The sequence below is a fragment of the Cataglyphis hispanica genome, chromosome 16, assembly GCF_021464435.1.
Source record: "Cataglyphis hispanica isolate Lineage 1 chromosome 16, ULB_Chis1_1.0, whole genome shotgun sequence".
Taxonomy (NCBI): Eukaryota; Metazoa; Arthropoda; class Insecta; order Hymenoptera; family Formicidae; genus Cataglyphis; species Cataglyphis hispanica.
In genome coordinates this window covers 1,733,653-1,758,382 of record NC_065969.1, presented here as the reverse complement: position 1 = coordinate 1,758,382, position 24,730 = coordinate 1,733,653, and the positions used below count along the sequence as shown (strand labels likewise).

Here is a 24,730-nt window from a genome sequence, read left to right as displayed (position 1 = left end):
GGACCATCTTGTTAACAATGAGGATATTAATGATACGTAAAGTTTTAAAACACGAAAGTTAGAGATATAAACATACATAATATTATGGAGACTTAAATTTTTTTTCACTATTATCAATTATCGGACGTATCAAATCGCCCTCATATTTAGAGAGAATAACTTTAAAGTCAAAACTATATGCTTACTTATCTGATTTCCAGGAAATAACCATGTGTATCAGAGAAAAAGATAGAATTTTTATTTTGCAGTGTATACCGAGCCTTCTTGCAACAGCGTGATAAGTGAATGATAGTAAATATATCCGTAAACAGTGAAAAATCTACGTAAACATATTAAAAAAATATAAATTATATAAATTATAAATATTATAAATATAAATATAAATTATAAATATTATAAATTATATAAGTAATATATATGTGTAAATATTATAAATAATATAAATTAAAAAATATAAATTATATTGGGAAAATATTATACTAAACATTTCTGTAAAATAGCATAGACATATTCGTGCACATTGCATAACAAAGTATGAATACTTATCCTAGATAGCATACATTATTTATAATAATACATGTAAGAAATATTTATAATAATTGTTTGAATATTTTAAAATATTTATTAAATATTTTTATAAATATTTTTGTAATCTTAGATTTAATAGATCACATTTATCATAAATATAATAAAAATATTTATAAAAATATTGAGAAATATTTACAAAATATTTCTATAAGTATTTGTTTTTACTCACTATAAATATATAAAATATTTAATCTATTTTTTTAAATATATCAAATAAAGTTTTTATGATTCTTTTTTAATGTATATGTATGAAATATTTATGAATATTTATTATAAATATTTTATATATTATATTAATATTATATTTTATTATTATAAATATTTTAATAATATTTATTATAAATATATTATAAATTGCGTGCTGTCTAGGATGGATATAATTTAATGTACAATAACTTACAGTATCATCAGGTTTGGGATTGTCAAAGTAATTGATTTTATTTAATAACATACTCATATAAAAATGATCATCTAATTGAGAAAATACAAATTTTTCAAGCGTATCCATAATTTGTTTGCTTTCCATTTCATTCCAGTAATTAGGTATGGTATCGTCCTCACTCCAAATTGAAAAATCCTCAGAAGTCTTCTTGAAAATAGAATGCTTATGATGGGACATTATTAAATGTTCTAATACCTCGTGTACAATATCATTTATCCACATATCTATAAACGTGTAAGATATGTATGGATGAAAGTATTGTACCACAATTGTTAGTACTTCTTCTAAAAGCTGTTTTTTCTTTGGCTTCTTGGCATATTTTTCTAGATTGTATTTTAAGCTATATAGTTTTAAATATCGAATAAATATAGTACTATTATAATCATGTGTCAAATCTTTTCCATTCGTCCTAAAAAAATATCTTTTCATTACAATGATTACATTAATTTATAATGTTAATAATAATTTCTTAAATACCAAATTGAATTAGAAGTAAAATATTTCTTCTGTAATATTTCCTCCACAACAAGACAACAAATTAGATCATTCTTGGATATAAAATGGAGTAATGAAAACAATTTTTTTTTTCTAGCTTCTATGAAATTATCGTTGGATATCACGGATATATAATAATAAAGTTTTTTGATACACATTAGACTCTTCTTTATTAGATCTTTAAAATCAAATTGACGAAAAAGTTTTTCTCGCTCGTGTTTATACTCATATTTCTCATCCGCAGCACAACACCTAAAATTAACATACAGAAAATTCTTGAGTTCTGAAAAATCGGTTATTTAAATAACATCATAATATTACAAATAAGTTTTGAACAATATACTTTCGAACAAATATTTTAATTACATACATATTAAAATTTCGAACAAATTGACGAAATTGTATTAAACATTGATTTTTTTTGTATTTAATAAACGATTTTATAGATATTATTATATGTATATACAAAAATATAGAGTGTTCTCAAAATAGTCACCCTCTTTTATTTTTTAATTTTAATTCAAGAGAATTAACGCGAATAGTAAATCAATTTAATCTGCGTTCTATCGTTTTTTCATTAAAATTAATTAAATTTTCTTAGCCACAAATTAATTCAGTAATCAATGTTTGTATCACCTTTTTATCTTCTCCCTCCCCTGTTTTTTTTTATCAACAAAAGATAAACTTTTAATTCTATTCATCCTCTTTACACATGATATACTTTTATTTATTTATTTTTATCTTAATAAGATATATATAATTGTAATTACCAGTCAAAAATTAATATTATAATCATTCTCGCGTTGTTCTGATTTACGATTTCAGTAATATAACTAATATTTAATAAAACAAATAACAAATACACATTAGGCATTTAATAATCGATTCACATTAGGCATTTAATCAATTTATTATCTAATATATATTTAAAATCTAATATATAATAAAATTAAAATCACTTAATATATAATTAAAATGAAATGCATATAAATTAAAAGAATATTTTGTTACACTAATTTATAAATAAACTCGAGTTTATTAATTAAATTAAATCTATTTATTAATTACTCTCACTTCTCACTCAAAAAAATCGCACTTTGAGTCCTCTTGTGCATAAGAGACATTAGACTTTCTTATCTAAAAAAGGATCATCGAACAAAGAGAGCGACTCGAACGATCGTTTATCTGTTTTTTTGAGTTTTAAAATTAATATTACAAAATTTATAAACAAAGAAATACCTCAGATAAAATTTTCTTTCCCAAAACTTCCTGTCCAGTAGAGCCCGATGAAATCTTTTACACGTGGAAATAAAGCTCACGACGTCTTCAATGCTAATGTCATTATAACTCAAAATGACAGCAATCACTTCGTCAGGCAAACACGTTATCGTAGTCATTATGGAAAGAATTTGATAAAAGCCAGAGAAACTCGAAATTCAAGAATGTTTCAACAAATTATTATTAGTATTTATTTTATATCACTTTCTTTTTTTTATATATACATATATACGAATGTTAGCTCACGAGGTTACCGATGCGACTGGACGCTAGGTTTTAGGTGCTTCTTATATAGACTTTGTCAAAGTTATACAAAAGTTTTAAACTTACCAATCAGAGCCGGAAGATAAAAATTTTTTACCTGACTGATCAATGGAAACAAAAAAAGAAAGCTTAGGAAGAAAATCTTTTGATTGATGAATTCTTTGGATTTATTGGCCTTTATTCCAACGTTATGTTTATTTAAATTTAAATTATTGAATTGCTTGTCACTTCAAAATAGATCGCAGATAAATATTAAAGATTATTAATCGCGCTCGACAGCGTCGTGTATTATTCAGATAGACTTTTTTTTGCCTTTTGCCTTTGAAAGAGGATTTTACAAAAACTTTACAATATGTATTTTTAGAGATTTTCGCCGGTCTCTTATTGTCTTTTCTCGTCCTTAGAACATTTTTCATCCAGCTGAGTCTCTTTCTTTTCTTTCCCAAAACTTGTTTTATTCTAGTTTCTACTATGACTTATTTTTACAATGTAATTTGTTGCTAGATGCTTTAACGTTTCGACTTTCCTCAAATGTCCTACACAAAGAGAAAAAGATTTCTTTAGATTTAATATATATTTATATATATATATATATATATATATATATATATATATATATTTGATTGACTTATATTTGTTTCGTTAGGAAAACATAATTTTATACGAAACATTATTTTGTTGAATAAAAATTTAATAGTTTCGTTGCATTAATTTACTCGCGCGTTATTCACTAAATTCTAGAGTTCCTAGAAGTACCAAATTTCACGTATGTCATCTAATTTTTGATTGATTTCAAGACAAAATGGCGGCACCAATCAGTGATAACGCTTTAAAAAGTCAGCCAATAATTTATAAATAATAATTACTTTTCCATCAAACAATATGGTTGAATGTAACAAAATTTTTTAATTTTTATTTAACAAAATAATGTTTCGTATAAAATTATGTTTTTAACAAAACAAATATAAATTAAACAAATTAAAAAAATATATATATATATATATATATATTTTATATTTCCTCTGTGTAATCTGGACATTCAGTTCCTACAACAAAATATCTCTCCATCTGCTTTCTATTTGTTTTTAGTTTTCCTATTCTTTTCTATTCCTCCAAAATATTCCCTTAGCTTATTATTATCTAATCTCTCTCTCTCTCTCTCTTTCTCTCTCTTGGCCTGACAATGAGACATATTGTCCATATATCTCATTGTCAGGCCCGATGCCATTCACAAGAAGAAGAAGAAGAAAAAGTTCTCTCTCTCTCTCTCAATCTCTCTTTTTCTCTAACTTTTTAAAGATTTAATTGCCTTTATGCTTGCTTCTATCCTCAAAAGTTGTCTTTTTGTTTCTTCCCTGATAATATAACCTACATATTTAAACCTAATGTCCATTTCATAAATTTATCCTGAAAATTTTCCATCATCTTACATTTTATTATCTTCCATCCTCAGAGATCTCTGCTTCATTTATGAAGATACTCTTTACTAAATCATCCAACATTCATATCCTTTTTCCAAAATTGTCGACAGATGTTCCTTGTCCATACTTGTTTCGTACACGGGCTTAAAGGACAGGGCGTTATTAAAAAAAAAAAAAAGTTTAGTCAGGTAAACGAAAAAACCCTTTCTTTTCGTGCCACCAATATACGTACAGCCGATTCGAGCGTTGGTCGATCGTTACGCGAACCATTATGTGATAGAGTTGGCGCATTCGTAATGGTTAAAACACACACACACACACATCCGGTGTATTGTTTATTACCTTTGTTTGTCAGCGAGCAAAGCCGAGCCGTGTTTGCATCGTGTATTGGAATGCGCGCTTTAAGCCAGCGTAGGACCGGCAGTCGTGCTACCTGCGGATAATCGGCTAAATCCGATCGTATCCGTTGTACAGTTACACGTGTTCGTGTTGAAAGCGCACATTGAATCCCGCTACGACCTTCCCTATCTCGTGGTTTTCCTTTTTTTTTTTCTTTCGCGATGCTGAGGAAGATAGGAGGCCTGATGCAAGTAGAAGGTAATTCTTGAAAATAGAATAAAAATTCTTTAAAATCAAGTCGCTATTAAATTAATTAATAAATTCACCATCCAAATTATAATATTATTATTGTATGTAAATATTAAAGATTAAAAATAATATATACATAGATTTTTTTTTAATAAAAATATACAATATACATATATCTCTTTTTTAAATAAATAAATATATACAAATATATAATTTATATTAATATATTAATTATATATATTATTTCTATCAGTAAATATAAAACTTATATACAAGTTTTTCACGTAATATTTTTTGTAAAATGTTTTTGTCCATAATATTTTTTAATATTTCCATAAATATGCATGTATCCTATTTGCATTTATTTAAAAAAAAAAAAATTATATACGTCCTCGCGACGACGTGACAAAAAGAAGGGTAATGTTTCGAAGCTTTCTCCGCGTCTTAATAACCGCAAGGTTGTTTCCCGAGTCGTCCCAAGATTTTGGAAGGGTTGACAAGTTAATAAGCGCGATCGCGTCTCAAGGACACGTGACTCTCGTCTTTTTTCCTCGGCCGGGTCGGCTTTTCCATCGTGAATGGAAGGCCGACCGCACATTGCCGCGCCCGCAATGTAAGATGAGAAAGCGAAAAGGAGAGAATCCCTTCAAGGCGATGAGCTCGCTCGTCCCTCGAGCCGCGTAAAGCTGCCGTAAAGCCGAATTGCATGACAAGAAGAAAAAAAAAAGAATGAAGAAAAGAAATTCGTAAAGTCGTCGCCGAGGGAAAAAAAAAAGCAAAAAAAGAAAGGCAGGGCATTTCGTTATAATTACCTGGAGGCCTACTTCGGCACCCGACCGCTTTTATATCGGCCCGACACATATACATACACATATACATACATGCATGCATAACGTTACACATTGATTTTCACAAGCTCAGTTTTCAATTCCAGACATTCTTCTTATATTTATAATTAAGTATTAAAAAGCGAGTAGAGAAAAAGCGTCAAGCGCTTCAAAAATCCGAACGAACAATTGTAGTATTGTTAAAATGAAAGAAGAAAAAAACGCGTTATCTTTTTTAATAAATACATCTTTCAATGTGCCTAAAAGAATTTCTTATTTTGTGAAAAGGCTTTATTTCGTTTCAAAAATCTTCACAAAGAAACTTAAATATAAACATCTCAATTATTCGTATTTTAATTAACGTCTTGAAAACCCAATGTAATATCCTTATAGGAGGAAAAAATATAACATTATGTAAATAATAATTAATTAAATCTTCTTTTTTTGACAGAGAAATTTAAATTGTGTGCATTTTCCGAATTATAATTGCATTGCTGATTGATTTTCGTAAATAATCCATTAAACTGTTTGGTCCTTATCATGCGATAACATGATTGGCTCATCGAACGGGTTGATCGAGTAAAAATGATGAACAATCCTATAATTGTTTGTCACTCCTATACGATATTTATAGCTACGTAGTCAAACCTTTGTAGCACGATGATGACTGTATAAATGTCAATGTGTAATATTTGATGCAAAAAATATACGTATATATGTAATAATTTGATAAGATGACATCTCTCGTTTAGATTTATTCCATCAAATCCTATCCTTTTGATGCTAGAATCTTAAATAATGCCGTCATTAATGTAAAGAACAATTTGAAGATGAAGAGAATATGAAAATAAATTTGAATATGACAAGAATGGAATGAATCACAGCTATTAAGGATTGTGTAATAAATTTATTTTTGAATACATTTTTCTAGATACGTGTTTGTTTCTTCTAAAAAAATAAATACTGAATAATCTAAAAATTCTATTTTCTTATTAAAAAATATGCCAATTTGCTTTGTTAAGTATTTAACACATTCGTGTGCTAATTTAACATATTGCTGTAAGATTAATTGAACTCAAATTAAATTAATTATTAAAATAATTGAAAAAAAAATGTTAAGAATTACACAACTTGTACATATTTTTAATTTTACACAATACACAGTATTCCGTATTATTAGTGACAGAATTTAAATTAATTTAATTAATTTACAGAAAAGAATGCTGATTTTATCCTACAATAGGAGTGAGAATAGCTGTAGTACGTCAATAACATTTTTTAAAATTAATTTTATCATTAAAAATATATTGATTTCACACAACATTTATTTCAAATTACCGTGAAGTTTGCATTCATTTTGTGTTAAAATATTAACATAGGTATTAGTATCATCATTTAACATATCCATATTATGGTAAATTAACACAAAAATTTGTGTGAACTGTTTGGACCATGCGATATGTATCAAATTAAATTAAATTTAAATTTTCTAATAATGTATATGCTCTTTTAATTTTTATTAAGTGTAACATATCTTTAGCGTTATACAGGATGGCCCCGAACGATCCAGCCAAACTTTGAGATCTTATAGGAAATTTAATTTTGAACCAAAAATTTCCTATAAACATGGATCGAAAAATGCTTTCTTAAGAAGTTATAGCTCAAAAACTTCTGAAATTACGATTATTTTATATTTTTATAAATATCAGGGAAAGTGTGCGTTTTTTAATAAAAAGTGCCAAAACAAAAGCTGTAGAGAATTAAATTATCTTTTAAATGAGATCAAAATGATTGTAGTACGTTCTATAGGTTTTGAGAAATAAAATAAAAAGAAGATGAAACTTAATAAATTTCTTGGAGAAAAATCAATAAAATTAAAAAACAAAAATCTTTTTCTTTCAAAAATAAAGTAATTCTTCTTTTTAAATTAATATAGCACTGTAGAATATTTTTTAAATGGAGAGTATCTTTAAAAAGCTATGTCGACAGCAAAAAAAAATATTTTTTTCTACATTTGAAACTGGTTATCTCAAAACTTATGGGACGTACTACAATCATTCTAATCTCATTTAAAAGATAATTTAATTTTCTACAACTTTTGCTTCGGTACTTTTTGTTTAAAGACGCATATTTTTCATGATATTTGGAAAAATGTGTAAAATAATCACGATTTACTTGCATTTATAGACTACTGATTTTAATAAAAATAATATGCAAATAAATAAATAATATAATACAAATAATATCAGATCATTAGTTATTTATATGCATACGACATAATATTAAATAAATTATGGCGTTATATATTAATTTTATAATCATATATAATCATATACAAGGCATTTAAAACAGATCACCTGAATAACTCCCATAGTTTTGGAGATAGGAAAAAATGTTTGAAATAAAAGTTGCATAGTATCGAGGGAGAAATCTTATAGAGGTGAACATGTTTTTTAGGAGATGCTTAGGAGATTTGAAGTCTTTATTTTCTTTAATGGAATCACCCTAATTTTTTTTCCCTGTATAATCATATAACATTATAATTTGAAGTTTTTGTACATATTGTATAAAAAATGTGGATTTTTAATTTATGATATTCAGTGTTAACTTTGTTGTGATTATCTTTGTTGACAAAAGAATCATTCGATTCGAAGATACGCGTATATATAAATAAAACCTCACTCATCTCCGGACCAAACGTGGCCGTGGAGGTCATCAGATCCGAAAGCACAGACAGAATAAATGCGCCTTCGGGCTAAGTGCCTTCTTAATCACACCGAGGACGTGACTTTGGCCCAGATATGAGTAAACTGTGCCAAGTAGCTTGCAGATTTTGTGTGTGTGCGCTTGTATTATCTGGATCAAAATCATAATCAAAGAATGACAAAGATTGATTTTTTGACTTGTCACTGTATGTGTCAATCAAGTCTAATAAGAGTGTTGCTCCAATCACTCAACCAAATTTAATAAATTTTGAGTTTAATAATAATTTATCGAAAATATGCGTGCGTATTAGGCAATATTACTCGTGATTATTGTATGTATAATTACACAGTACACACACACACACACACGCACGCACAAACATACAAAGATTTATTTATCTGTAAATTGATAAAGTATATATAGTGTAGAAATAAATAACGCGGGTTTATTTTTAACTTTCATTATAAAACTTCTAAAAGATAATATCTATTTAAATTAGAAAATTCTGTACTATTTTGCGATTTTTGCAATAATAAAAGTGAAATTAATTTTAAAACATTTAATTGCCCAAGTATATGCGCGTGGCAAGAAAATTTTAAGCATAAATATTTAAATAAGTAGTAAACATTTAACTTTGCGCGAGACTTAATACTTTTGGCTTTTAATAATAACCAATATTACTGGGTTTAGACTTTGGATTATAATTTAATCATTGATTAATTTATATTTCATAACATTTTTTTTTCATTACTATAATGCATATCCATTTATTGATCAAATTTTGTCTCTTATTTGAGCAATTGTTCATGTCTGTAGCTACTGATTTTAAGAATCATGACTCTTAATTTTTCGAAGTAAAAAATGCAATAAAATAAAATATTCATTTCATTTAAATGAGCATGGTATCAGTGTTTGTCGGGTATACATTTTGAATATTTATATAAATCACATGCACACGCATACACGCATAAAATAGATACAAATCGAAATTAAAAATGCAATATAAAATAGATTCTATATTTATTGTAATTTAGCTCATTATATGTGGTATCAAAGGTTATCGATCAATTTAATTATTCAAAATTATACATTTTGAATAATTAAATAGATCAAAGTATACAGGATGATGCAAATGTATTTCAATGTCAGAGCACGTCATTCTATTATTTCTAGCGTTTTAAGAAAACATATTTAAATCATATATCTTGATTAAATTATAATATGTAAAACTATTGGAAATTGTAAAACATCACGGACTTCATTTATTACATATATATATATACTTTGATGCTCAGCGAAAGTATAATAAAATATATATCTTATATATGTATATATATATATATATATATATATATATATATATATATAATGTATGCAGAAAAGGAATTTGTAATATTTTAATTAATTTATTTAAAAGAAAAATAGAAAGTTGAAATACATAAATAATTATATTATATGTATTATAGATTAAAATATTTGATTTTTTGAAAAGCATTGATATCATTCCTAATATTATAATAAATCACTCTTAGCAAGTTGATTTGTGAATATAATCTAACAATGAATGAAGGCCAAAGAAACGATTATATTGGCATATAATATATAATATAATAAAAAATAACAGATGGCTTAATAATTGAAATTAATCTCCGATTCCAAATCTATGAAAAATATTTGTCTCTCGGATATTGATATAATTTTATAACAATTTATATAATTCTATTGTGAATGGACTAAGAAACTGTGTAAGAGCATTCATCGACAAGCTAACATATTTGTGAAAATACTTAAATAATATATTTATATGTTTATAATTACGTTTAATTTTAAATAAATAAATCATAAAGTTTATTTCTATTTAGACTCACAACATTTCTGCAAAAGAGATTTTCGTTAGAAGTATACTTCTTCGTAGTCCATTTTATCGTGCCCGCGAGATAAAAACTTTTGGAATATTTGAATTAAATATTGCCACAACAGGTGTGTTCCAAGTTCAAACAAATGCTTCGTAAAGCAAATTTAAATATTAAATATGAAAGAAGATGCACATCATCTTTTTACTATTCTAATTTATTTTTTCCAGGTTTGACTTGCAACATATCCGGTTTAGTGATGTAATTAAATTTATGTGCATAGCTTTATCATATACAATCAAATAGTCTTACTTTAGTTTAGTAACGATGTCGACTTAAAAGAGATAACAACGTTTTTAAGTACATATTATTTGCTGTTGTTGATTTGTTGTTGATACTATTCTGTTTGTTTAATTTTAATAACAATGGATAAGGAGACGATTGATGCAGCCAAATCAATTCCTGCGTTTTACGCTGGGCAAAGTTTATTTTTGACAGGCGCAACAGGATTTCTAGGCAAAGTACTCATCGAGAAGATATTGAGATGTTGCCCGAATATTCGAGAAATATTTATATTAATGCGCCCAAAAAAAGGACTGAGTATTAATGAGAGAATCGAAAAAATGTTAAACTTACCGGTAAGTGAGATATAGAAATGGACGTTTCTTGCAGCGCACACGCACACACACACACACATAAGGCTTTGTTAAAAATTGTTATATCAATAAAAATAATTTTTATTCTAAAATGTTATTATAATAAAAAGTTTATTTTAATTACTTTAAAATTCTAAAACAAAGTAGAAGTGTATGAGATATCGAAAAGCATTAAAAATAATAACCTGTAGGAAAAGTTAAGAAATGTTTTACAATTTTTGTGTAAAAGTATCTAAACATTATGGCAAATTTTCTTATAAATACTGTATGTATAATATTTTCTTCATTTCAGTTATTCGACAAATTACGAGAGGAACAGCCTTCAAATATCAAGAAATTAATTGCGATTTCTGGCGATACCAGTCAAGAAAATTTAAGCTTGTCGACAGTCGATAGACAAATGCTGATTGAAAGAGTGACTATAGTAATTCATAACGCTGCATCTTGAAATTCTCCGACAGCCTAAAGGACGCCATACTTATTAATACCAGATCAACGAGAGATATATGTATCTTGGCTGAAAGTATGAAGAATCTAATAGTAAGTTAACACAGATTAATTCTACATTCGCATATTTATAAAAATTTCCTTATTATATTTGATTATGCAAATTACTTTACACGTGGTTTTATGCACTTACTAATTATTGTATATTTATTTAAGAATTTTTTTTTTTATTAGGCTTATCTCTCAAGCTTACATATATGTTCGGTATTTTTGAAAGATGTTTTTTGTTTAAAAGCCGAATTAATTTCTTTATTAATTGTAAACATGCTTAATCTATTTGCCTGATGCTATTAACTTTCTAATTATAGAATTTTGAATACGAGTCAACTCTAATCTGAATTGTTTTTATCTGTTAAAGGCCTTAGTACATATTAGCACTGCATATTCACATTTGGAGAAACCAGTTATAGAAGAAAAGGTGTATCCGCCTATAGTCGATTGGCGGAAATTTATCAAAGTGGCCGAGTCATTGGATGAGCATACCTTGAATGTTTTTACAGCTAAGTAAGCATGACGAACATAAATTAAATATATCATACGTATGTAAATTTAAAATATGTGGTGATTAAAAGAAAATGATGATTTTTTTTTTCATATTATTACTTTTTATTTATTTCACATATTATAATGTTACAATTGTTTTTGAGTTTTTTATTTGGCCATATTTATTTATTGAAATCATGTACAGATGCTTGGATAATGCTCCCAATACGTATATATTCTCGAAAAAGTTAGCGGAGAGTATAATAGGGGAATACTCCTTATCTTTGCCTTGTGCGATTGTGAGACCATCCGTAGGTACGTAGATTTTTTGCTGAATATTAGAGAAACAAAATATAAATTTTCTTCCCTTAATATTATTTTAGCAAACTAAAAATGTGCACTCTTTTATTTTATAGAAAAAGTTTTTTTTAAATACAATATTTTTATTATTAATATATAATATTTTTACATTATATTTTTATTATTTAATATATAATATTTTTACATTATATAATAAAATACACAAAATATAAGTGCGCACACACACATACATATAAATGTAATAAGCTAATAAAAATAACGCAAAAAGAATATGTACATTAAAACTTGATATCTTGCAAATATTTTTAGATTTACATTAGCTTCTTGCTGCATTTGTATAAAATAGTTTATTATATAGATATTATATTTTTTAAAGGTATTGTTACTTAAAACAATTTATTTAATTATTTTAGGTAATAAAATATTTGAATGTTTAGTTAAACTTGCTTTTCTTTATTAGCTGCTTACTTGCTCCTAATTAAAAATTAAATTAAAAAAAATTAAAAATTTTTTTTTTAGTTACAATTTCACTGCCCTTTTTTTATTTTTCTTGATAATGCACAAAAATAGAAAATATATATCGCGCTTTTTATACATTATAATAGTTATATAATAATCTAATAATAATGAATTAAACAATATTTTTCATTTATTAGTGATATGTACGTTGAAGGATCCAATTCCAGGATGGATAGATAATTTTAATGGTCCAATAGGACTATTAACTTTCAGCGCCAAAGGATTCTTACGGGTACTGTATGGTAATGGCCATATTTCACAAAATAATGTACCAGTAGACAGTGTCATCAACACTATAATTCTTGTAATTTGGAAACTTGGATTGACAACGTAAGATCATCAATTTATATATCATATTAACGCATCTTTAGTTACATCAAGCTATAAACAAAAATGTTTTCAATTTGCAGTTAAATTTATGTTTTGCTATATCATTACACATTTTATTCAATTTCTCCGTTTTTTTTTGTTTTTTTTTTTTACATTAGAGTTTGAAAAGTTAAAATATCACATGTTTATTCTAAATTGAATTTATATATAATTTATTTTGGATAAAATTAAATTAAGTTTTTTTTTTGCATAAGATTAAAGAAGTTTAAAATAATTAAACAAAAATTTTGTATACATCTACATCCTTAATTTGTTAAAATAAAATTTTTATATTTTATAATAATATATCTTGTGACATTATCGCAATCTTATTTAATATAATAATATATTTTATATATCTTGCCTAAGATATTTTTAAAACTTAATACAATTTTAATAAAATCTTATTAGTGCATAACATTAATTTACAATAATATTTATTATTAGTTTCACACCAGGATCCACATGTTTTGTCGTAAATTATACTTTACCTAATGAACACAGTATAAAATTAGAAGAAATTACAACCAGAGGAGATAAAATCCTAGAAGAGATACCCCTCGAAGGACTCTATTTTTGGACGCCTCATACGTTCTTTACTAAGAATGCAATAATGTATTATGTATTGACAATATTGTGGCATATCTTACCAGCTATGATAATAGATTCAGTTCTCAAATTTTCAGGACGTCAACCTATGTAAGTACTAAACAAATTGATTATTTTAAAATATATAAATTATTTATATAAAATTTTTTAAGTACATTTTGTCTCCCTAAAAGATAGTTGTATTAGAAAGCATTGCTTCATTATGTGTACGAGCTATTGTTTAAATCTTTTTTTTAACAAAAGTAATGATATGGAAAAAAGTGCCAACTGAGAATAAAAATTCAAAAATACACTCTGTGAAATATATAATTCTTTTATTTTTCATCATATTAATATTAAAATTAGTATATCTGATAACGCATAATACAATTGTGTATTTTACTTAAGCATTTATGTATATATTTTTTATCATGTACACAATTTTTGCATAAACACATTTACTACAAGATAACTTAAAAATAAACGATTTCTCTTGTAGCATAATATGTATCTTTTTTTTTATCAATTCAGAATATTAATTTGCACGTATTTTTTCAATGCAAAAATTTTGTTAAAATAGCTTTCCTTAACATCATAAAATATTATATATTTTTTCAAATTTTTTTTTTTTAATTTGCAATAGCTGTTTATTTAACCTTCTTCAGATTTGATGATTTAACTTTAATCGTATTATTCAAATTGTCTTATGTAAATATACATATATAATATGCACAACATAGGATATTTGAAATACAGAGAAAAATATATGTGGCCAATCGTGCTGTGCAATATTTTATGTTTAACAAATGGAAATTTGATAATGCAAATAGTCAAGATTTAATGTCACTTATACCATTCAATAATCGAGAAATGTTCTCGATTAATCTGTCTGATATAGATGTTACAAAGTATATAAGGTAAATATGAATATATAACTTGATTTTAAATAGAAAACAAAAATTAAAATTGATCCAATTAATTCTTTTATTCCTTATTGAAGATTACATATTCATAGATATTTACTAAATATTGCTCTCTATTAAATTGTGTATCACGATTTTAATAATATTATCCTGAACTCTTAAACAAATTCCTCTTTGATAAAACGCACGAGAAAATTAAAGTTTGAGAAAATGATTTTGAAAACCGAATGTATCTACCAATAATAATAGATGATAAAAAAATAATAATACATGATAATAAAAAAATATTCTCATGTACCATTGAATTATATGAATGTATATGTATAATTTGTATACAAATTTATCAATTTAATATAAAATTACAGTTTTTTTTTATTCATTGTATTTAAAATGTAATTAACATACATTCTTTTTTTTCTTTCTTTATTTTTCAAATTTTAAATTTATAATAAGAAACTTTTTGTGCGAGACATATAAAATAAGATTCAGACAAGTCGGTCAATTTATTTATATTTTTTAATCGATATTAAATTATTTATATTTATTATATTTATCATATTTATTTATATTTAAATAAAATATTAGATTATGTCAATATATAAAATACAAAATATGTTAATTTATAAAACATTTTAATCTCTTCAATTCTCCTAATTGCACTGCGAGAAAAACAATATACATACAAATAAAAACAAGAATATATTAAATTTTATAATTTACAAGCAGAGAGATTATTATGAAGAAAAATACTTATTGCTAATTAAAAGAAAGTAAATTGAAAGAAATATAAAAAGAAAAACATTTTTTAATTTAAAATAATATATATAAATTAATTTAATATATTGTATAAATGAACAACAAGTGCAAGTAGAAGTAAATTAACTAATTATACCAGGATTTATATCAGCAACGATAACGAAAATACAACTTTCATTAATTGATGATAGTTATGCATTAATGTTTATAATATTCAAGTTATTAAATATTTGTTTTATTAATGTTGCGAAGAAATCTACTCTAAAATAAACACATATATTACATTTAATAAATTAATATATCTCAAATTGTTTAAAGGATTGAAATAATAGGTATCAAAAAATATCTTTTACATGAAGACATGAATCGATTAGATGTAGCTAAAGCACATTATAAAAGGTAAGTGTAAAAAAACGGAACATCGTTGTTTTTTAAGTTAGATATATTAATTGTTTATTTGAAATATATTAATTTATTAAATATTTTAGGTTAAGGTTATTCGTCGCAACATTTAAAACCATCATTTCTGTTGCTATTCTATGGATGATATACAAGTGGATATGCTTTTAATACAATATAAATATAAATATAAATTTATTGTAGAGATAGAAAAAGCTACTAATTTATAACAATTTTTATAAATCAGTTATCTTCTCTCTCTCTCTTTCTGAAAAATTTATATAATTTATATTTATATTGTAACTATATTCTATATCTATATAATAATGAACACTGTAATCTGAAATACTTAAAATAAAAATGAAGTATATATATAAATAAATGCAATAATATTACATTTAAATTCTTTTTCTTTCTTCTTTTATTTGTTTCATTAAACTATATATATGTATGTATGTCAGAAAAAATTTATACTCGAAAAAGATTATTGCGTTTAATGTATCTTATTCTTATCGCATAATTTAATTTTCTTGAAAACTTTAATTGATTTTTTCGTACATCCAGATGTAGCTAAAACCTAGATAAATTATTAGCTGGTTCATTATTGATTTTAATTGTTAAATTTGATTTTAGTAATACATAATAATTAGCATTGCCAAATCCAAAGGAATTAATACCGATATAAGCACCCTTACATTCTGTCAGTTCAGACACTACTTTTTAATCTTTCTTCAATGATAACAATCAAGTATTTTCGTGGACATTAAAAATAAATACTAGATGCTATTATACCAGCTTCCATTGCTAAAACCTTTATGCAAACATAACTTTTAAATAAAAAGATACTTGTATAAGCTTACATGTAGCATTAGATTATACAGAATGTTGGTAATTTTTCACACACCCAAAATGTGAAGATAGATTGTGAAAAAAAAGTATTCTTCAAATCTAAAACACAAATTTAATCAACCTACAACTGGTATAATTGATCCTCATCAATTAATAGAGTAAGAAACATCAACACTAATCAACACTAATCAGATCTAATTTAATTCCTATCCTCGCTTCATCGCGCACAGACTGTATTTTTTCACGACCTCCCCCTCCACCCCGCCCCCTCAATCCGCGATTTTAATTTATCGCTTACACTACCTACAATTCGTTTGTCAATCTCATACTCAACATTTTTCGTTACCTCAATACAAGAGATTTAAGGAATTATTCCCTGAAGGGTCTACAACATCGTTCTCGTTTTTCAAAATTGGCGCGTTTACTTGAGGCCTCCTTTCCCTTTTTTTTTTTTTTAGAAAGATAAGTTTTTAGGGATTACGGTGTATACAAAACGGAAAATCATAATTATAAACATTATTATTAATAAATTCTTATTCGTAAATTTACATTTTATATATTTATGTAAATTATAAACAAATATTAATGTAGAATTCTCTACTCATTCATACAATCAAATATTTATATTATAAATTTGTCCACTTATGTTTGTCATTTATTGTAAATATGCTGATTAATGACAAAATAAACTTTGTGCTCTGCGCTGCTCTTTTTATTACTTTTATCATTATTTACATTTATTGCGTATGATGACGTTAAAATAAATAAAGTGAATGAAATAAATAATTTTTTGATCCCGATAACTTTGATGATACGCACATTCAACTGTAATAAAAACAACGCTTTCCAACTTTGCATGCATCTATCTATTAGGTATTATCTATTGGATCATTCTTTTAGGTTTATTGTATGCCTTTTGATAAAAATTATAAAACAGATAGAAATTTATCATTAAATTTCCGATGTATAGTAGAATAATCCAATCCGTTATTTGCTTGCAATCTGGCAAAAAGTTTTGCAAAGCATACAGTATCAATATGACAAATTGTGCCTACAAAATAAAGAAAATATTACAAATATATCATTAATTTGGATCTTTGATGGATGATGTTTTTAGAGAAATTAAAAAAAATATTATATATTATATATACATATATATCATAATATAATAAATATAGAAATAATTGTTACCATTTGTGCTCTAGTTATCCATTGTTTCAAAGGTGCTATAGCTTTTTGAACATTTGGTCCGTAAGTTGCTAAGAAGTAGTAGGTGTACATTAACGTGTGTATGAAACAGTTTATTATGCAGGGCAATAATACTGGAGGAATAGCGTAATATCTTATACCACACCATGTCAGAAACATAGTAGTTACATGATGATATAAATGCAAACCACTTATTTGAGTTTTCTTTTTCCTTAATACAAATATGACTGTTTCTACGCAATCCAAGATTTTTAACAGAAAATAATACCATAAACTCCTAGTTAACTGTAATATAACATTTAGATGTATTAATTAATTTGCATTGTTATATTATTTTATGAAACAAATATGTATGAATATGAGCAAGCGACAAATATCGTAATCATTACATTGACATACATATTCATTCGATTGTTAAAATAAGAATACCTTGATATAAATATGTATATCATTAATAAGAAATTGTCTTCTTTTACTTATAATTTTCATACTATTGTTTTTCAGATAAAACTTAGCCAAAGATTTAATTATCGAAAGTTGTTTTATCTTAATGAAAACGTAACACAAAGTTATATTTAATAAAGAGAAGTGCGTACACTGAATTTTTTTTAGAAATAGGCTTCTAAATAGACATTTATCAATGATATATATATATATATATATATATATATATATATATATATATATATATAGATATATATATATATATATATAGGAGTTATATATATAGGAGATATATATATAGGATATATATATATATATTTCCTATATAACCTATATATATATCCTATATATATATATATATATATATATATATATAGGATATATATATATATATTTCCTATATAACCTATATATATATCCTATATATATATATATATATATATCCTATATATATATATATATATTTATATATATATATATATATATATATATATATATATCCTTTCCTATATAACTTATTATAACTTTTATTATAACTATTATAACTATGTAACTATATGTAACTTATTACCTTCATTGAAGTATAATCGTAGGAATAATCAAAAAGTTTACACATTAAAGTTGAGTTTGTCAACAAACCGGCATCAATAAAATCGTAAATCAACCAAACGTTTGCCAGAATTTAAATAATATTGTATAACTTTATAAACGTTATCAGTGAATATGGTTGCCTGTTTTTCATAAATCGAGGCCCACATTCGAGTACGAAATACAGATATGCAAATATTATAAGTGGCACATAATAAAAAGATTGGACTAAAGGCAAATCGACTACTCGTGGATCTAAAAATTAAATTAATATAAATTATGAGCAAACACAGTCATGAAAAGATCATGCAATTTGGTCAATATTTAAATTCTATATTTCTATATATTTTGGTTTACATAGAACATAATCAATATACTACGATAAGCATGTGAGCTTGCGAGTAAGATTATATCCTCAAAATTAATATACAATTAATTTCATATTTATATATTATTATCGATTATAGTATATAACATTAACATATTATATAGCTTTACGCTTAAGACATATTATGTTTCTTTCATTATCACATTATCATATTATTATCATTTGCTTAGTCATTTGCTTTGGAAATTTTACAAAATAAAAAATTCAACTATAAAATTTATATTTTATTAAGTAAAAAAATTTATATATGTTAAACAATGACACTAAACTTTCTTTGAAGTTTCTTTGTAAATAAATTTTTTTTGAAAATTATAAATATTTATTAATTTTTACTTTTTTAATTTATCAATTAATGCTAAATTTCAAGTCATTATACTGTAATAGTTTTAAACAATATTCTTACCAATTCTTTCTGTCCACATATATTGAGCTTCTTGCAATAAATCCATCGATTCAAGATCGGCAACTTTTTGCTCATCAAACTTTGCTTAATAATCTTGTCTGTCCGATTTTATTTTATGATAAAATCTCACCGTTCAATTAGTATTGTTCATTAATTTATATTGTTTAGTGACCGTATCGAATGTTCAAAAGCGTTGATATATAATCATACTAGTATACTAGCCATCTAGCATGAAATTTTTTTTTCATTGTATTTATACTCTGTGTTATTAAGACTTTGCACTTGATTTGGTATGCAAAAACTGCAAAATAACATTTTTGCATATCAAATCAAGCGCAAAGTCATGCTATTACTGCGCATAATTTAGTTAGTCGGAACAGCTTTTAAAATGCCCGAATTATTGAATAGTTAGGGCAAAGCTAGAATAATTTTAATCGCTTTATTTAAGCATCAGTAATGACACTAAGTTTTCAAAGGAGTGAAAAATCGATTTTTCGCAAATATCAGTTTCTATTAGACTTAGGCTAAAAATAATTGTATACAATATTGTGGGAATTAAATTCTCTACAGAAAAGGTGATATAGATTTTTTTCCTATACGACAAATAGTTTTGCTAGAGCCGAGAGAAATCGAGTACTTTTTGCAACAAACGGTTTTAGCCACTTTATTTCGCCCTATCTCATTTCTGATTTTGTTACTGTGTTAGTATACCGTCATTGTTTTACATATCCGGAGTTTGGTATTGTCTATTTGACAGTGTCATAAGTACACTCCCTATTAAAAGCTAGGAGCATTCTAGATTTTAAATAAATTAGAAAATAAATTAATTCACCAATAACTCTACCTCAAGGTAGTGAATCCATGGTTATTTAGAACTTATTGTAATTTTTATAACATAATCATGTAACGTACAATCTTCTATTGTAAACACTGAGAACATCGTCTAACTATATTTTTTAATTTATTTAAAATTTAGAATGCTTCTACCCGAGAAGAAAAAGCTCATATGTATGTACAAAGATAAAAAAGATACGCCAAGCCTTTTAAAAGTTATTTTAAGCCCTTTAAAAGTTAGTTTTTAGAGAAAAAATTAAAAGTTTTGTAATTTTTTGCTAGCATGCGCCAAGTATATAAAAAAGTATACAAAAAAATCCTTACTAGTATCCTTACCTTGAAATAATATTTGTCATAAAATCAATCTTGCAATTTCAGAAATATTATAGATTCTCTGGAGAAAATTAAAATGCATTTTATTTCTATCAAGAAATTACATTATTATATTCTCCCTGCCCCAAATAAATATTTTTTATAATATATTGAACGAAAAGAATGAAGATTAAAGCGACATACAAATACTTATAAAATGAAATTGCACATCTATATGTTTCGACCTATAATTTAATATTCCTGTTTTAATAAGTTTAATAGCTTTCTGATTATCTATACACATTTCGCCATTTACAGTTTTACCAATTAATTTTTCTAACATGCTTTTTAGATATAACAATTCTTTACAACAATCAGCGGCTGAAATAAATTCTGCCTCTGTGCTCGATAATGCAACAATAGGCTGTTTACGTGATGCCCAATTTATAGGACCTCCTATATTTATATTATAATTTTATATATTATAATTTTTATTAATTATTAATTAATTAATTATAAATATAATTATTTATTTATTAATAAAAAGTTCTTTTTCACTCTTTCTTTTTCCATCTCACTTCCAATTACATAATCATTTATTAAACAACTTTTAATTGACTGTGTCTAATTCTTGGTCGCCTTTTACGTTTTTATTTAAAAATTGTCAGACCTATCTTTCCAATAGCTCATTCTTAATAGCTGATTCTTATTTTAACAATCGTGTAGCGTAACCACTAATTTGAAGAAACATGACTTTTAATTTTTTTAAATAAAAAATGCATTATAAAATAAATTATTTATTTAATTTAAATTAGTACGTTACACATGGTATCAAAGTTTATGGAATATACATATTTTGAATATTTTAATAGATTAAAATAGATACGATTCAGAATAAAGAACGCAATATAAAATAAATTATTCTTTTAATTTTTAAATTAACATATACGTGATATGAAAGTTTATCGGATATACATTTTAAACATTTAAAAACATTCAAAATAGATACGATGATGCATGAATATTTCAACGTTCCAACACGCGTTTCTATTATTGTAATGGCAGATCTCAGTATTTCCTGTATCAATAGTGTTGTTCTGTATAATTATACGTTTTAACTAAAAATTCGATATATTTGCTGAAAACGAGAGATTGATTTTTATTATCATCTTGAGATTAAGCTGATGCAAATGTCACATTTATCAGGCGACATCCCATCTCATGCTTTTTGCGTTTTTCTTTTTTTTTATAGTTTTTCATTTGTTTTATGCCTTTCTTAAATTTTATAATGTTCGTCGCGGTGAATAAAATATCAGTTTTATCCGGTTTTTCCAGGCCTTTCTGTCGCCTGAAACTCACGATCTTAAAATTCTTGATTCGGATTCGTTAATTTTATTATTAATTGTTTCTTTGAATAAATATAATTTTATCATAGCAATCGCTAATTTTAAATCCTCGTAAACTGAGAATAATTCCAATTCGAGTAGAGAGAAGAGAAAGAGAATATTATAAATACATTCCAATCAAAATAGACGGATGAAAAATATTGTAAACTAAGGGTAATATTTCATATTACATTTGTCGTTCGACAAACTTTTTAAGCGCATTGATTTGCTAATTTCTAGAGACTCAAGAATTTTTTTGCAGCTTATCAGTATGCTTAAAAAATTTGTCGTATGACAAATATAATAGCCTGTAATATCCTGTAATTAGCCTGAGAAATATCAACAAAAATCATTGTGACAAGCATATGTGCTGAATGATAAAATGTCACGCACAATGAAATGTTGAACAACGAAATATCGTGGATGATAAAATGTTGCAGATAATGAAATGATGGACGATAATGTGGCGACACATTACAAGTATCTTACTAACAAGTGACAGATACTGTAAAGATATCCTTTTTGTGATACGCTTTGGATAATAGTAATGCCGGCAATATTTTTTCAAATTTTAAATATATAAATTTATATTTTTAAAAATAGAGAAATAAAAGTAGAGAAATGTTCAAGCTTTTACATTAGAAAATCAAAAATTTTCTTATTAAAATTTTACTTTTATAAAATTTAAGAAAATCAAATATTTTTACATTAGAAAATCGACAATTTTCTCAGATCTTTTTGAGGCATCTGATAGACCCACAAAGTGAGAAGAAAATTTCCCATTTTGTCCAGCTCGTATTTTTTTATATGTAAAATTTCTCGAACTCATTTCGGAAACTCAATTCGGATTTAAATTTTGTTCATTTTTTTGGATTTAAATTTTGTTCATTTTTAATGATATTGCAGCTGATTGAATTTTGCTTTTTGAATTAAAAAAAAATTAGGTGTTTCCTCTAATTTTTGTGAGTAGTTCATATGTATCATGTACGTAAAATAAAGTACGTTGACTATTCATGTAAAGTATCTGTCGAAGGAGGTAATCTCAATTTAATTTAGGCGCGAATGCGAACAGTAACATCTCATCCAATAGAAGGCATCAAAACAAAATCTATACAAGGGTCATGACTGTGCGGAATAAAACAGACGTGTGCGCATAAACAGTTCTGTAATAAGAGAGCTTCCTCCGAGTATCAAATATTTTATTCCTTTTGTCACGTAGAATATATATACTTAGAATCTGTATTAAAATTATAGTAAACGTATATTTCACAAAATCATACAAGTGTACTTTTCACTGCGGATAAAACTTCAACAGTATCTTATTGATGTAAGAGGTGTCTCGTAACATTATAGTAACATCACATATATTAATCATTGATATATTTTATTAATTTGTATATATTTCAATCTAAATATATTTTCAACAAAAACAAAACTAAAGATTATAGTAAGATACATCCTCAACCAAAAAAAAAAAAAAGAAAAAGAAAATATATGTATTTGTTATTCCTTTTTCCAGTTACGTTTCTCTTATTTTTATTACGTTTCTTGCTTTATTTTTTTGGCTACATAATTAATCGGATTTCGATCCCTGCATTTTGTGCAAAATGGGATGCGTCCCGTCACCTTTCTTTAATACGATGTTCTTTATCAAATCTATAGACGGGTATCTAAGATCGTAGGCTAATCCTAATTTTGCACAAATATTGATAAAGATTGTGGTGTAATTCATGTTATTGTTTCCTATTTCGGCTGATCTATAATCCCACGGGAACGCATGATGATAGTTGTGATATCCTTCTCCTATTGTTACGTAATTGACAAAGTTATTGTCCGCTGGTTTTATGTTCCTAAAAAACGGAAAGCATATTATTAAATGATATCAACATAACTGTTATTAACGAATAATTATGTTAAAGTTTTATAATTTATTATTTTATAATAATTTATTATTTTTCGTGCATATAATTGACATTGGATTACGTACTTATTGTATGGTCTAGTACCCCAAGCGTGGGCGATGCTATTGATGGTCCACACAGAGTTCAAAGTGATCGTGTACCGTATAAATACTTGCAATATTATGACTCTGCTCCAGGTCTCGTTCCAGAGGTACACAGGTAACATTGTAGGTATAATGATGCCGAAAAAGAGTTGAAGTAGCGCAAAATATCTATAAATATGCTGTTTTGTACATTTCAAAATCATTCATACCACACACTCACACACACACGCACGCACGCACGCACGCACGCACACACGCACGCACGCACGCACGCACGCACGCACGCACGCACGCACGCACGCACACACACACACACACACACACACACAC

At 25.8% G+C, this 24,730-nt stretch overlaps 3 protein-coding genes and 1 pseudogene across 4 annotated transcripts in view; 1 reads left to right on the top strand and 3 right to left on the bottom strand.

The window, feature by feature from the left end:
• The window catches only part of LOC126855601 (acyl-CoA Delta-9 desaturase-like), a 34,243-nt gene that overhangs the window by 8,088 nt on the left and 1,425 nt on the right, over positions 1-24,730 (bottom strand). Inside the window, exons 3-4 of one of the 2 annotated variants that reach the window (XR_007688259.1) lie at positions 24,383-24,568; positions 23,861-24,245 (exon numbers count right to left, since the gene is read on the bottom strand). Coding sequence is in view for 1 of the 2 variants with exons in the window: in XM_050603410.1 (XP_050459367.1) it covers positions 23,969-24,245; positions 24,383-24,568 (463 nt within the window). In the remaining variant the exon portion in view is untranslated. Of the gene's footprint in view, positions 1-23,760; positions 24,246-24,382; positions 24,569-24,730 lie in introns of those variants that run through there. The other variant, XM_050603410.1, reaches the window with a different exon arrangement.
• LOC126855708 (uncharacterized) lies at positions 186-3,053 on the bottom strand. The gene is made up of 4 exons (XM_050603573.1): positions 2,765-3,053; positions 1,508-1,777; positions 1,042-1,439; positions 186-319 (listed from the first exon to the last, which is right to left on the bottom strand). The coding sequence occupies exons 1-4, from the start codon at positions 2,920-2,922 to the stop codon at positions 186-188; spliced, it is 960 nt and encodes a 319-aa protein (XP_050459530.1). The 5' UTR covers positions 2,923-3,053.
• On the top strand, positions 10,791-16,386 carry LOC126855590 (fatty acyl-CoA reductase 1-like). Its single transcript, XM_050603396.1, is given in 10 exon segments — positions 10,791-11,100; positions 11,411-11,561; positions 11,564-11,658; positions 11,984-12,129; positions 12,314-12,423; positions 13,086-13,278; positions 13,765-14,016; positions 14,646-14,822; positions 15,903-15,983; positions 16,073-16,386. Coding segments are annotated over 10 exon segments (1,500 nt in total). The 5' UTR covers positions 10,791-10,887; the 3' UTR covers positions 16,155-16,386.
• On the bottom strand, positions 17,447-20,088 carry LOC126855600 (elongation of very long chain fatty acids protein 4-like; annotated as a pseudogene).